The sequence below is a fragment of the Peromyscus maniculatus genome, chromosome 4, assembly GCF_049852395.1.
Source record: "Peromyscus maniculatus bairdii isolate BWxNUB_F1_BW_parent chromosome 4, HU_Pman_BW_mat_3.1, whole genome shotgun sequence".
NCBI lineage: Eukaryota > Metazoa > Chordata > Mammalia > Rodentia > Cricetidae > Peromyscus > Peromyscus maniculatus.
Window position 1 is genome coordinate 20,164,260 of NC_134855.1, and position 14,370 is coordinate 20,178,629.

The window sequence follows — 14,370 nt, forward strand, 5'->3', positions numbered from 1 at the left end:
AAAAGATATACAGAAATATAGAAAGGCAAAAGCCCAGAAGTAAAAGGTAGATGGAATAATTTAAAGTTAAGAAAAGTTGGCGAGAAACAAGCCAAGCTATTCCTGGGCATTTATAAGAAAGAATAAGCCTCCTTTTATGATAGTTATGGGAGCGGTGTATCAGGTCCCTCAAAAGAGAAAAGAGTAAAAACAAACAAAAAACAGGAGGGTAGAGAATAAAGTAAAGGGGTTGGATACTATGGGGTGAAGGGGAACCACTATTGACTTGATAAGTGATCATGAACCAAAGTTCCATTGAATTTTTAACTGCAAGTATGGGAGTGTTAAAGGGAGAAGTCATGGGGCATAGAAGATTTTTTTTTCCTTAAAAGATCAGAGATGAGAAGCATACGTCCCCTGAGGCTTTGGAGAAAGTGTGGTTATTGAGCTGTGGTGATATATTTGGTGGAGTTTTGTAATTGAATGATGAGAGGGGGATTATGTTTTGCTGTAGAGAGGTTTTGGTTGTCCTATTCTGAGGAATCTTCGTGAGAGGCCAGTAAGGGAAAAGGTATGCCATATTGTGTAGTTTGGAGAAGAGGAGACGGGGAATCTGGGGTCAAGCAGATGGGAGGAGCAAAGGAAATATAGGCTCCCACTTTGGCTAGCAGGTCTCTTCCAAGAAAGGGGATGAGACAGGTTGTTACAACTAGGAAGGAGTAGGTGAAGGGGATAACCCTAAAGATATAGCTAAGAGCTGGATTTTGGTGAGGCTGGTAAGGCTATACCCCTACTCTGTGGCAATATTTTAATTGTGCTGAAATGTGATTTTATTTGTATGTTAACAAACAAAGTTTACCTGGAGATCAGAGGTCATTAGCGAGCCAGGAACAGAATTCAGGCGGTGGTAGCCCATGCCCTTATTCCAATCACATGGCAGGCAGAGTCTCTGTGTGGTCAGGGACACAGCCAAGTGTGGTGACCCAAAACTTTAATCCCAGTACCAACCATAGAGACCAGGAGGTCTGTATAGACAGGCAGTGATGAGGAAGTCATGTGGCTGGGCTTAGAGCCAATGAGAAAGCAGAACAATAAAGCAATAAAATGACAAGCCATATAGGAATAAGGTCTTTCCCTCTCTCTCAGGGGAAGGACAGCAGTGGGCGATAAGCTAAAGGTAGTCTTGGCTCTTTGCTTGTGCTCTGAACTCTTGGGTTTTTAACTCTGTATTTGGCTCTGTGTTTCTTATTTAATAAGCCCATTTAGAATTTCATCTACACTACTCTGAAAATAGAGGAATGAGGAGAGGTACCTCTCTAAAACTCCATCAGGACTGAAAAAGTGGCCCTAATGTCCAGAAGGAAGTTGTGTTGTTCTGATACTGTGATGTCTACCCGAGGCTCCCTATTGGAGTTAGTGATGTTCAGGCCAATGGAACCTGGGCCCCTTAAATAGACAATGGCCAGACATAGGAGGTTGGCTCGAGGGTGATCTGGGCCTGATTTTTCAATGCTGCAAGGGACATGGGTGCAATCAATAACCCAGTGTCCCTCCTGATGGCATCTTGGACATGGTCAAGATGGTTGACATGGCCTCTTGCATGTTCAGGGCAAGTGACTCTCCTTCTACATTTGAAGCAGGGACCTGGAGGTTCTCAGGCTTTGGGTGGCTGATGTTCATTTAGTGGATTTCATCTATGTGCACCTTAGCTGGGTCCCAGACTCACCTGAGCTCTTTAGGAAAAAGATTGTTGGTAAGAATCATCTAAACATCATGAGCAATAATGCTGTTAGATTGAGTAATATATTGGAGTTCTTTAATAAAGGATGAGTTAGCAGTGTAAGATTCTAATCTCTTTTCTGTCTAAGACCTGCTTGATGAGAAGGGGGTGTGTACCCTGACCAAGGTGAACACCCTGGCAATGTCCTGAGAATGGAGAACCTGGCCTGTTTAGGCCAGGTAGGAGGAGGTTGAGGGTTTCCCATGGTGGAAAGGGAACTAGAAACAGGAGGACTAGGGGCCACCAGTCATCTGAAATTAGGCACAAGGGAAGGTAGGTTTAGGCAGTCTGTTGCTGAGGAGTAAGAAAGGGACACTGGAAAGTCTGGAGAAGGAGAAGGGGCTGTAGATTGAGATGTAGTGGAAAGGTTCCTTAGTTGCGTTCAAAGCAATGGAGTAATCTGATTGTTCGGTCTTTACAGCTAGAAGGAGCCGAGTGGGGGAACAGGAAGAACAGAGAGAAGGCTGAAGCAGAAGTAAAAGAAAGCTTGGATGTAGGGAATTTCTTTCCATTTCCCTGATTGCTTGTAATAGTTGTAAAGATCCTGAATACATTTGGGATTGAGGTTGTCATTTACCTTGATTATTTAAGAAGTATTGAGGCAAAATTTGATTGCAAAGGTGAGTTACTTTAGGATCCTTCGGGTTGGGTGCCAGATAAAGAGGCTAGAGGTTTTCTAAAAGCTATTCCAACGGGGAATGAAAGGGTATGGAAGACACTGTTCCCACAGATGAGAAGGAGAGGGTGAGAGGAAAAAGTCAGTGCAGCCTGTAGTTGAAGACATGTCCAAGACTCAGGAGACCTAATGAGGATCAAATTGTTCAACAGGTCACTGCACTCAACAGGGCACAGTCTGTACCAGGGCTTTGGATGAGTCCCCAAGAATTGACTATAGGCACCAAATAACTGAGCTCAGGAGTGTGGTCTTATCCACAGGAAAGGGTTGGGAACAGAACAGCAAAAGGGCCTAGAGGAGCTCTGGGATTATGGGCAGCTCCGAAAGGAAGATGGGAGAGGTAGGCAGGAAGGGGTGCAATAGTCTGGTTTGGCTAAAGCAAGGTGCAGGATTACAGCTCTAAGTGTGGGAGAATGGGGTCAGGTTGAAAGGGCCAGCCATATCCCTGAAGACCATGGCTGGGGGTACCTCAGCTTCCAAGAGTACCAGAGGGGTGCTGAACCCTCAACAATAACTTCTTTGGACTAAGGGAAGCATTTTTACCAATGGAAGGAGGGAATTTACCAAGTTGCTGCTGGGAAGTACAAAGCCAAAGTTGAGTAGTCAGTGAGCCTGAAAGTGATTGATTCAGTTGAGGTTGGGTTGGAGATGAGGGATAAGGGCTTAGTGTGGCTCAGACACTGAGGGAGAGCGCAGGCACCATGAGAGCCTAGCCTAGTTAGGGAACCAATGTAAGTGTTACAGCTCTGAGGGGAAAAACTTCCCCAACAAAGGTGTTACAGCTCTGAAGGGAAAGGTGTCCTGACAGTCAGAAGTCAAGGAATACCACACAGTCATACTGAGCAACAAATCTCACATAAGATATTTACTGGGAGAGACACAAGAGAGTGGCTGCCTCTGCCTGGGCAAGAAACAGTAAAGAACTGAGCAGGAAGCATGCTTTATATAGGGTTTCCAGGGGGTAGAATTTTCCAAGGTGGGGTTTGGTAAAATTTCAAGCCAAGCCCAGGGATTGGTGGGATTTTGAAGTCAGGGACTGGTGGCTTTTCAAGCTGAGGAATTGAATTGGTGGTGGGTTTTCAAGTTCAGGAATTGGTAGGGTTTCGAGCTCAGAGATTGGTGAGTGTTTTCAAAACCAGAAGTGGGCACAGGCCTTTTACCTTACAATTATCTACATCTGCTTAAATATTTCAATAATCTTGATTTCTTATAATCAAGAAAATGATAAATCTTAAATATATAAAAGCAGCAATATAGCCTATAAAGTAAGTAGGGAACAAGATAAATAAAATAATTTAGAATTCTGGCTGCTCATCAGTGCCTTCAGTTAATGCGGACAAAAAGACTCTACCTTTACTTTAAAGGGCTGTTAAAATGCAATGTCTTTGTACAGTCTGTTCCCAACCTATCTGCAGACAAGAATAAAGATAAGGTCTTCCTTTGATTTCTTAGTGATGTTTTTAGAATATGTGTTATACATACTCTTTGTATAATATTAAATACTGAATGTCTGCTAATTCCAATTAAAATTATAATAATTAGGAGATAGACATCCCTTATTTATAACTTTACTGGAAGCACCAAGTTTGTGTTTGTTGAGAATAATTATGCTCACAAATGGAAAGGTAGTGTTAATCAGTGAATTCCTGAAATATGTAAATCCTTAAAATCGTCATTGCCATGGAAGTAATAGTAATCATTTTCCCATGGAAGACTTACTTGGCTTATTGACACATTATCTACCTAATAGCTAAACTGTGTGGTCTCACACTCTAACTTCAGAGGGCAGTTTATGATTCTGATTGTGGAAATCATGTACTCAGCTGTGGACATACCTCACAGAGATGATGTGTGTTGAAGTACAAACTTGAGGGCTATTGAGCTGTATACAGGGTGACATGTGACAAAATGGAAAGGAGTGGGTTCACCTGTAGCTGTCTGCATGAGGGACATTGCCCCAGCTCTGTTCACTCTGCAGCTCTACCCTGTTGTCAACTTGTCACCTCTGGGTGTAATCCTTCAGTATCTCCTGCTGCCATGTCCACCTCTCTGTCATTATTACGAATGCTAAGATCTAAAGGAGCCTCCAATATGCAAATGTGGCTTTTATGTTGAAACCCTTAAAACTAATCTGTTAACTAAATGAGGTCAAACTCATTGCCAGGCTGAGAACATCCTCTGTTTACACCTTCCCTTTGCATCATTCTTTCCTTTGCACCTGCTCTGCCTTTTACTCTTCTTTGTTTTTGTTATTTAACAAACTTAACATATACATTAGGTTTCATAGTGGCATTTTCAAACACAATTTGTTATTTTTATTCTCCCTGAGTTCTTCTCCAACTGATTTCTCCCCTCCTATGGTTGGTTACCTTCCTCGCATGCTTCTGTTTTCATGTCACACGTGCCCTTTGCCTACCTTTCATCAATGCCTCTTTTCTTCCTGCGGTGGGCTTTTCCTCTGGTTTTCTAGCCTATATCCACACTTACCTCCACTTATATGCATACATACATAGAAACATGATCCAAGGGAACACAGGAGACAACAGGAAAATATTGTCTTTCTGAGTCTGAGTCACCTTAGTGTCTTTTCCTGAAATTTTATAATTTCATTTTTTTTTACAATTAAATAAAACTACATTGTGTATATATTCCATACTCATTATCCATTCATCTCTTGAGGACATCTACACTGGTTCCATTTTCTTGCTGTTGTGAATAGAGCAACATTATCACAGATGGCCCAGTATCTGTCACTTGTAACTATGTGAGTGTGTCCCATTCACACAAAGTCACAAGTTCCTGGAGGGCAGTTATTACCATCTATGTTTCTATTGATACATGTAAATTTCTTGGTTTTTAACTAAAGAAAGAAGTAATATTTTACTGATCCTAGCTTCTCTTGATGAAGAATCTCTCTGCAATAAATGATGAGTTCCACTGTGTACTTCTAAAAGCTAGTGGTATGGGAGAGCAAAAGAAAACATAAAGTCCCCAGTCTGAAAACATTTTACTTAAAGTTCCAAACATTGGAATAAAATTTCCTGGGCTAATGCTTCCTTTTTATTGCCAGACACGTTTTCAATAACTGCTTGAACAAATTGTGCCACAGACATCGATGGCTACTCCTACTGCTTTCTAAACCAGATTTCAGACATAAGTAAGATTAGGCTTTCTAAAATGAGGGTGAACCTGCTACCTCCAAGTCAATCCTTTCACTGAAAAGAAAACACAAAGCTGTATTGTGGTCTTGATCTCTCTTACCACTTCATCTTCACCAAGAAAAGTTTTATTCAAGTGGATTTAGACAACATGAAATGGATATTTCAAGAATAGAACAAATAATTGTGAAAGCCATACAGGAAATGTCAGAATGAAAGTATAGTTATTTCTGTTTAAAACACACATGTGATTCATCTACTCCATAGGTAGATATACCCTGCTTATATTTGAAGTTATTTAGAAGCTGCACTTCAGTGATCTCAGACTACTATGGACACCTCACTATTCATTTTTTAACGTATGCACAGAAACAAAAGAACATCCATTTGTGATCATATTTTCTTTCTATGGAAGGACATATTCATACAGAAACTAGAAATATAAACTATGTAATCTATTCATTTAATGTTTAATTTCTGTTAGGAATTTTCACATTTCTTTGATATTTTATAAATATGATTTTGTGTTCATACCATAGGTCTGAAGAAAAAAAAGTAAAAATATTACATTTAATATTTCATTCTGACCAAGTAGCACAAAACTGTATGGTGATGTTCCCACATGGAAACCATAAATAAGCTTAAAATAACTATATATGTACAATAAGGAATAGAATGGAGTGTGTAAGAAACCTTTGTGGACAGACTGCCTGGGTTTCAAATCACTCTGTCAGCAATTGCATGGAATTGGATCCATGATTCCTTTTTCCTTTATTCAAAGGAAGAGAATAAGAGCAGCAACTATTCAAAGGACTGTTGTGACTGTTACAGACAGGAACATAGTAACTACTTTAACAAAATACCTAGTTCATAGTAAATGTACAGAATGTGTGTATTAGTTCTCAATACACAAAACTTCATTTGCTAAAAAGTTTAACCAATAGAGCCTCTGATTATATGATTAGTTGCAAAATATATGGTTGTCTAATGTAGTGCTTATTTGAAAACATTTAAGTAACATATCCTATAAACAAATAATTGTTTATTTTATTTAATTCAACTTACTTTGCTGTTTTTATCTAATATATTTTCCAGGAGCGGAACTCATCAAGTAAATTCTTTGAATCTGTCTATTCCTGTGGAAATTCACTAATTCATATGAATCTTAAAAAACCTTGCCAATGTTAATACGTATGAAACAGAAAACATCAAAAGCAGGCTTACATACCCATTGACTGGATCGACCACAATTCCTCTGGGGTGGGACATTTCTCCCTCCAGTAGGGTTTTCCGGCTCTGAGAAGCCTTTTCCAGCCTGGCCACATTAATTGTTTTTCTTTGACCATCATTTGTCCAATAAAGGTTATTTCCAATCCAGTCAACTGCAATGCCTTCTACATTATCCAGTTCTATAAAAATGTAAGAGTAAGAAAGAAACTAATCATGTAGTTAGGTCAAATTAGTTTCCACCACTACTGCTCTACTTAATGAAGTATCACAAAACAACAGAAAAAAAAAACCCTAAAACAAAAAAAATTAATCCTAGATTTTTATAGTTTGATTTTCCACTTTTTCATAGATTCTTTTCAATTTTATTTTAAATGCCTTGTTATGCAAATGATAGACTCTCTCTCATCACAAGGATTGTAATGTTGTGTGTGTTTACAAACTAATCATATGTTATTTTAACTGAATGCCCATAGGCTGTAACAAAGAAAGTGACCTACAGAATAAAGGGAAACACAAATTACATGAGCATAAAAGTATAAGTAGAAATGTATGAAGTATGAACAGAGACATTTAAGAACATCTGCAAAACCTCTGGATATTTTACATTTTTATTGGGAATTTAACACATTTCATATAATGCATTTCATTATTATCTGCCCCCATTTCTTCCTCTTCAATTCTTCCCCTATGCTCCACTATTTTTCAATCTCAACTTCATGTGGCCTCTCTCTCTCTCTCCTTTGAACCCAATGAGTATACTTGGTGCTGCCTGTACGTGCATTGTAAGGACCCTCTGTAAATTTCTGCAAGGTACAGGAAATAATAATAAACCAGAGATACTATAAGAAACATAAAATTCATCTGAATTAAACCTTCTGTTTTATGAAAAAGAAAGTCAACACTTCCAAGCAAGCAAGCTCATATGCTCATAGTTCACTATCCAGGAAGCTTCAGAACACTAGAATAACTTTATAGGTTAATTGTGGCTATGCTTAGAAAAGTGTTTAATTTTATCTGGACTTTATTGATGCTTAATCTACCTGAGCACTTTCCTAATCTATCACAGTGGAGAATAGCTGTTTGCTCTTTTCTACTTACCATGTTGTAAGAGTGAATATCAGAATCATATTTTATTTGAAATCAATCTCAGTATAAACAATCAAGATGGATAATCTACTAGTTTTTAAAATTTTACTGTTGCTACCTGCCTTGTAACTTTGGTATTTTCTCACACACAGCAGTCACTATAACTCTCTAGAGGGAAATTACATTACTTCCACTGTAAATAAATCATCACCCTGATCTGTCTATAGAGAGAAAGCAATAATAGTGCCTGCCCTGAAGTTATAACACTGGGTAAAACAGCTCCTGCTCCTGCACTGAGGTCATAATCGAGCTACACATGGAACTCTAACTGTACTGCCTGAGCTAGGACAACTTCTTAGAGCATATCAAGGTGTAAAAAATATGTATATGGGTGGTCTAAATGCTTGTAGGCTGGCTATGGATGTCAACTGTACTGTGGACTCATCCCCACATGAAAATCTTACCAGCCTGCACTATCACATGGTCCAATTCCATTAAATGAGTCTTTTTAAAAACATCATTTCTTTAGTTATTCTTTAGGAATTTAACATCATGTACCCCAATTCCATTCATTTCCCAGTCTTCCCATAACCACCCTTTATCCTTGCAGCATTCCCCCTACAAAAAAAAAAAACAAAAAACAAACAAAAAACAAAAAACAAACAAAAAAAAAAACAAAAACAAAAACAAACAAAAAAAAAACAAAAAAAAACCCAACCCCAAAACCTCTTCACTCCTCTATCTTTCCTGCCTCTTCAACACCTCTTCATTCCTCTTAGTGGCACTGGGAGCCACAATGTGTCACACAGTAACCCCTCTTGTCCAATCAGCTTCACTTGCAAATGTTCATTGTAGTGAGTCATTGGTCTTGTTCAAGGCCTCTGGTGTCTGTTACACCATCATCACTGGACCCTCAATAAAACTCCTCTTAGATATCCTACAACTGCCCCATTCATGGGGATCCTGTGTGTGTTGTTCCACAGGACCAGTCCCTTCATGTGCTCCAGCAGGTCATAGTGGGGTAGATGTTAGAGCGAGCCAACCCAAGGTTCTGAAAATATGCCTGAATGGTAGCTGAGTTGGTCAGTCCAGGCCACTGGGGCTCTCTGCAAATGGTGAGGTGGCCCAGCATGGCCCTGTGATTTCATCACACATGGTTCCTATAGCCCCCTGTGGTAACACGGGCCACAAACATTAATACAGACCCCAGCTACAGCAGGAACATGAACTCAGGTATGGCCCTGGCAGCAGTTTGGGCCCAGATGACACCATGGCTCTGGGTGTCAGCCCAGGCCACAAAATGACTCTTTCCCTCTTTCTCTTATTTCTGTATTGTTGGTTTGTTATTCTAGAAAACTCAACATCTTCATCACGTCTCTGATCAGAAAATAATTCTTCTTCTTAACTAGGCAAAAGAACATTCTTCCCATTCATTCTTGTCAGATGACACTGAAAAGAACATATTACACAGGGCAAAGTAGCTTCTAATTCAAGAACTCCCTAGAGAGAGGCAATGCTTACAAATCTCATTTTATGATAATACACTTAGAACTTCTGGATCACATCAGAGACCTGGTTGCAAACAAGGAGACTGTCATTTCGATGAACAACTTTTTATTACCCAATTTAGCCTTCTTACCAAGAAAGAACGAAGTTGAAATCCTGTCATCTTCTTAAATGCAAAATGACAGAGGTATTTTTGGATACTCATTTTACTTCCACACCTATTTTATCATTTATAAAAATAAAATACTTTGGAGCCTTGCACATCCATAGCAAATTGCTCATTTTATGTCTTATTAGATGAAACAAGCATATCTAACAGGAGTCACCACAGCAATGTGGTTTCATAGATAGGTTTTCATTTATATTTTCTAATATGGTTTTGGGCTTTGTGCTTGACTATATAAATATTAAAACAATTGTACTGCTGCAACTGATAATATTTAACTGAACTTTCAATGGAGGAAAAGGGAAAAATACATTGTGTATGACAGGAAATACAAGATGCAATAGTATACTGTTCAATAGCTCATATATAACATTAAATTCTAAGTTTGGATTAACAGCCAGAAACTACACTATTCACCACATTTATAATTACTATGGCAAAGAGAAAACTTATTATCCATATGTCCATGTCTCTGGTGATTACCTACCTACCAAATTAAATTAAACAGAAGTATAATTGTCTTAGAACTCCACAGATACTACTTCAGAGAGAAGGGAGACAAAGAACACATGTAAGTCATGTGCAAATGTGACAGCAGAGGCAAAGTAATTGGCAGTTCATCTTGCAAAACGTCTTCATAGGTGTCTAAGAAAATGTGTACACAAAACGCTGTGTCCACAGATAGTGTTTTTTAAAAAGAAGCAGTGAGATAGGGACAAAATTAATAACAAGATTAGGAGGTAGTTTGCTATAGATTCTTTATTTTAATGATGAAAGTAGCTAAAGAATGGTATGTATGCTCTAACATCTACATTAAACAAATGGCAACCTGGGAAGTAAGTGATTTAACAATTTACTCAATAATCAATACGGAAAGTTTAAGAATTGTACTGACTTATCTCCTCTACTTATTTGAACACAGAATTGTAGAAAAAAATTACCAACAGAAGCAAGAGTCAATACTAGGGTTGAAGGGAAATTTAAATTTAAAACTTTAGGTTGGGAACACTTGGGTTGAGAAACAAAAGGGCTTGAATCTGGATCTGAGCCAACCAACCTGATCATATAAAGGGTGACACAGGGCCTGGAGCCACTGTCAGTAGACAGGCTGGTTGGCTCAAAAGAAGCCCTGAAAAATACATATAAGGCAACATGGTCTTTCATATAGTCTTTCTCCTGGTGCAGCTAATTGTAACACACTAAAGTGTCAGCAAGGGTGGATTATAGTCCACCTGTTATATAAAGGAGACTACACATGACTACCCTTAGACAAGGAGTTAAACACAAAGTAATAAAGAAAAACTAAAGTCACATCTGGAAAATTGTCGTAAGAGTTAAACTATCTACACACAGTAAAGGAAAAAGGCCATGATAAACTACAAGCTGGTCATGGAAGAATGAAAACCAAAAGTGCATCATTTAATTAGTGGCTAGCAGACCCTGCCAAGTTCTATGACCAGCAGCACATGCAAAATCAGCCAAGGCAGGCATCTAGCAGATGGGTCAACAGATGACTCCAGAAGTCAGAGACAAACAGGGAGCTTCAGAGCATCACCATTCCCTTAATTTAGCAAGTAACATATGAATAGTACATAATCCTCTCCCTGCTTCATCCAGGGTGACATGCACAGAGTGTGTGAGCCCTCCATCAGTTCCACTGTTTTATATGCACAGAGAAATAGCTAATTTCAGTAGAAATTCCCTCAGCCTTTGCCCATTTCCCTCTCTCAGAGTCCCTTCCAATTACACTTGCTTATATGAGAACTCTGCTTGATTTATTCATGCTTATTTAAAGCTCTGCTTACAGTAAAATGCCCAACCTTTGCTTTCTATGAATACACAACAAGTACCTAACTCACTGACCCACTGGAAATATTATGTGACCATGAGCATTTGTATACCACTCTTGAGATATGGCTCCCTAAGACAAAAAAGTCTCTATTGCACTTAGGGGAACCTAAAGTTAGCCTAGTATGACACATTACACTGATAGGTGGCTTCTAAGTTATTGTCTTAAAGCTGACAAACTCTATAAAAGCCAGCTTAAATTTAAATTTTATTTTGTTTTATGAACATGAGTATTTAGTTTTTATTATATGTATATTATATATATATATATGCCTGTGTGTGTGTGTGTGTGTGTGTGTGTGTGTGTGTGTGTGTGTGTACCACATACACAGTGCTGGATACCCTAGAACTGTAGTTATAGTAGGTTATGAACCACCATGAGGGGTGCTGGGAACAGAACTTATGTTAAGAGCAATATAATTGCTATTAACTGCTACGCATCTATCTCTTTCGCTCTAAAAGCATACTTGATGACAACTTTCATTCCATTTAATCATATAGGAGTAATGAGAAAAAACAGATAATGAAAAAGACTCTTAGAAAGCTGACACAAGCTGGTGAGAGCTCATGGACTCTGGCTTGTCATCTGGAGAGCATGCATGGGACCGAACTAGGTCCTTTGAATGTGAGTGACAGTTATATGGCTAGATCTGTTTGGGAATCCCCTGGCAGTGGGACCAGGACTTTTCCTGGGTGCATGAAATGGCTTTTTGAAACACATTCCCTAGGATGGGATACCTTGCTCAGCCTTGACACAGGAGGGAGGGACTTGGTCCTGCCTCAACTTAGTCTACTTTGTTGACTCCCCAAGGGAGACCTTACCCTCTCTGAGGAGTGGATGGGAGGTGGGTTGGGAGGCAGAGGGGTGGGAGAAGGAGAGGGAGAAGGAACTGGAATTGATATGTAAAGTGAAAAAAAAAACTTTAAAAAATAAAGAAAGGAAGGAAGGAAGGAAAGAAGAAAGAAAGAGTTGATGAGTTCAATCAATCCTTTTTGGAGGAAAGAAAAAAAGCTTGAGGTCATATGTATTGTTTACTTGTTGATCTGAACCTAGGACAATCCTGTTCTGCAACTATAGTGCCACACAGTCAGGAAGTACAGTTCTTGTCTAGTAGCAAAATTCTTGAATAGAATAATTGATAACTATTTCAATCCCTTTATTTTAGCCATGTATGCAACCTATGTATATTTTTAAGATCTATCTTCCAGTGTTTTCTCAGGACTTATACTTGTTGGGGTTGACAAGGTTGATCTCAGTGGACAAAGTCAATTGTTGCTAAGCCTGAGGCTAGGGGTTCAATCTCCATAAGCCACATATTAGAAGGAGGGAACACCAGTAAGTTGTCCTTTGACCTTCCACATGGTTGCTGTGACACATGCATACACATACACGCACACAAACACACACACACACACACACACACACACACACACACACACACAAATAAATATAAATGTAAAAAGAAGTTTATATTTATATAATGTGGTCTCAAAAATATTGGTTTAATGAATGAAGAAATGAATGAATATCTTACATTGTTTCATGAGTGATTCTATCTCACCTTCTAGTGACGTACAATACTTTGCACAATAATTTATCACTTGTCTCCATCACAAGCTCTAAGATACAAATATCTGACCCATATTATTCTGCTTTTAGCTAACTGATAAACTATATTTAAAAACACACTAGTCAACCAGTCATGGTGGTGCATGCCTTTAATCCCAACACTTTGGAGGCAGAGGCAGGCAGACATCTGAGTTCAAGGCCACCCTGGTTTACAGAATGAGTTCCAGGACAGCTAGGGCTACACAAAGAAACCTTATCTGAAAAAGAAAACAAAAACAAAAACTAACAAAAAAAAGAAAAGAAAAGAAAAGAAAAGAAAAGAAAACACATGGTCTTTGGTATCAGATAGAAAGCAATTTTCTTTCTATCTGACTTAAATCTTTATATGAATTAATGAAATAGTATATATGAAACCCCTGGGAATAATGAGGCTTAATATTTGTTGGCAATGTTTGCTTAATTCCCTACTCATTTTATTTTAATTTATGTTTTAGTTTTAAATATACATATGTTTGTGTGTCTTTATGTGGATTTGGACACTAATACAATTCTCACAGAGGTCAGTGTAAGATATTGGATCCTTTGAGCTGGAGTTATAGGTAGTTGAAGGCTGCTCAACCTGGATGGGGGGAACCAAATGTGGGTTTTTCACAAGTGTTATGTAAACTCTTAATTGGGGAGCTGTTTCTCTAGCCCCTACCTACTTACTCTTATATGCAATTTTTACCATTTTATCATTAGGCCAAGTTCTTTGTATTTATTCACTTTCCTATTCTCTAAATCTTTCATTTCCTATAAATAAGCCCAAAAGGATCTGCTATCTACTACTCAATTCTCTTACAGTTTCTCTCAAAGTACTCTGTTCTCTAAGCTCCCTTAATACTATACCTGCACTGTATTGCAAATACCATCTACTGAATTGCAGAATTTCCTGAAGTATGGGCATATCAACTTCCCAATTTTTCCCCACAAATACAAGAAGTATTTAAAAAATACCTATACCCCTAGCATCAGACAGCAGTTATCACCCTGTTAAATAATTGCAATGAAAAGGAAATTTACAAAACAATGAAAACAGAATAAATGGAAGGAAAGAATGATTATGGAATGATGGATGCCATTCCTCATAGGGATAACTTTCTCAGTCCAAAATGTTATTGAACAGCACTCTGCTAAATACCATGACATATAAATATCACCCACATACACAACCCGAGGGAATAATAATAATAAAAGCTTAAGTACATTGCAGAATTGAGGAGCATTGGTTTTATAAAATTGATAGTTTAAATATTTTATCCATTTTTTAGATGTATAATTCAAAGGCTGGGGGTGTAGATTTGCTTTCTGTTGCTGTGACAAATCACTCTG

At 38.4% G+C, this 14,370-nt stretch overlaps 1 protein-coding gene across 1 annotated transcript in view; it reads right to left on the reverse strand.

Moving 5' to 3' along the window:
- Lrp1b (LDL receptor related protein 1B) overlaps nucleotides 1–14,370 on the reverse strand; it is a 1,955,528-nt gene that overhangs the window by 832,638 nt on the left and 1,108,520 nt on the right. Inside the window, exon 12 of the mRNA XM_042275227.2 lies at nucleotides 6,822–7,002. Coding sequence (XP_042131161.1) covers nucleotides 6,822–7,002 — 181 coding nt within the window. The remainder of the gene's footprint in view (nucleotides 1–6,821; nucleotides 7,003–14,370) is intronic.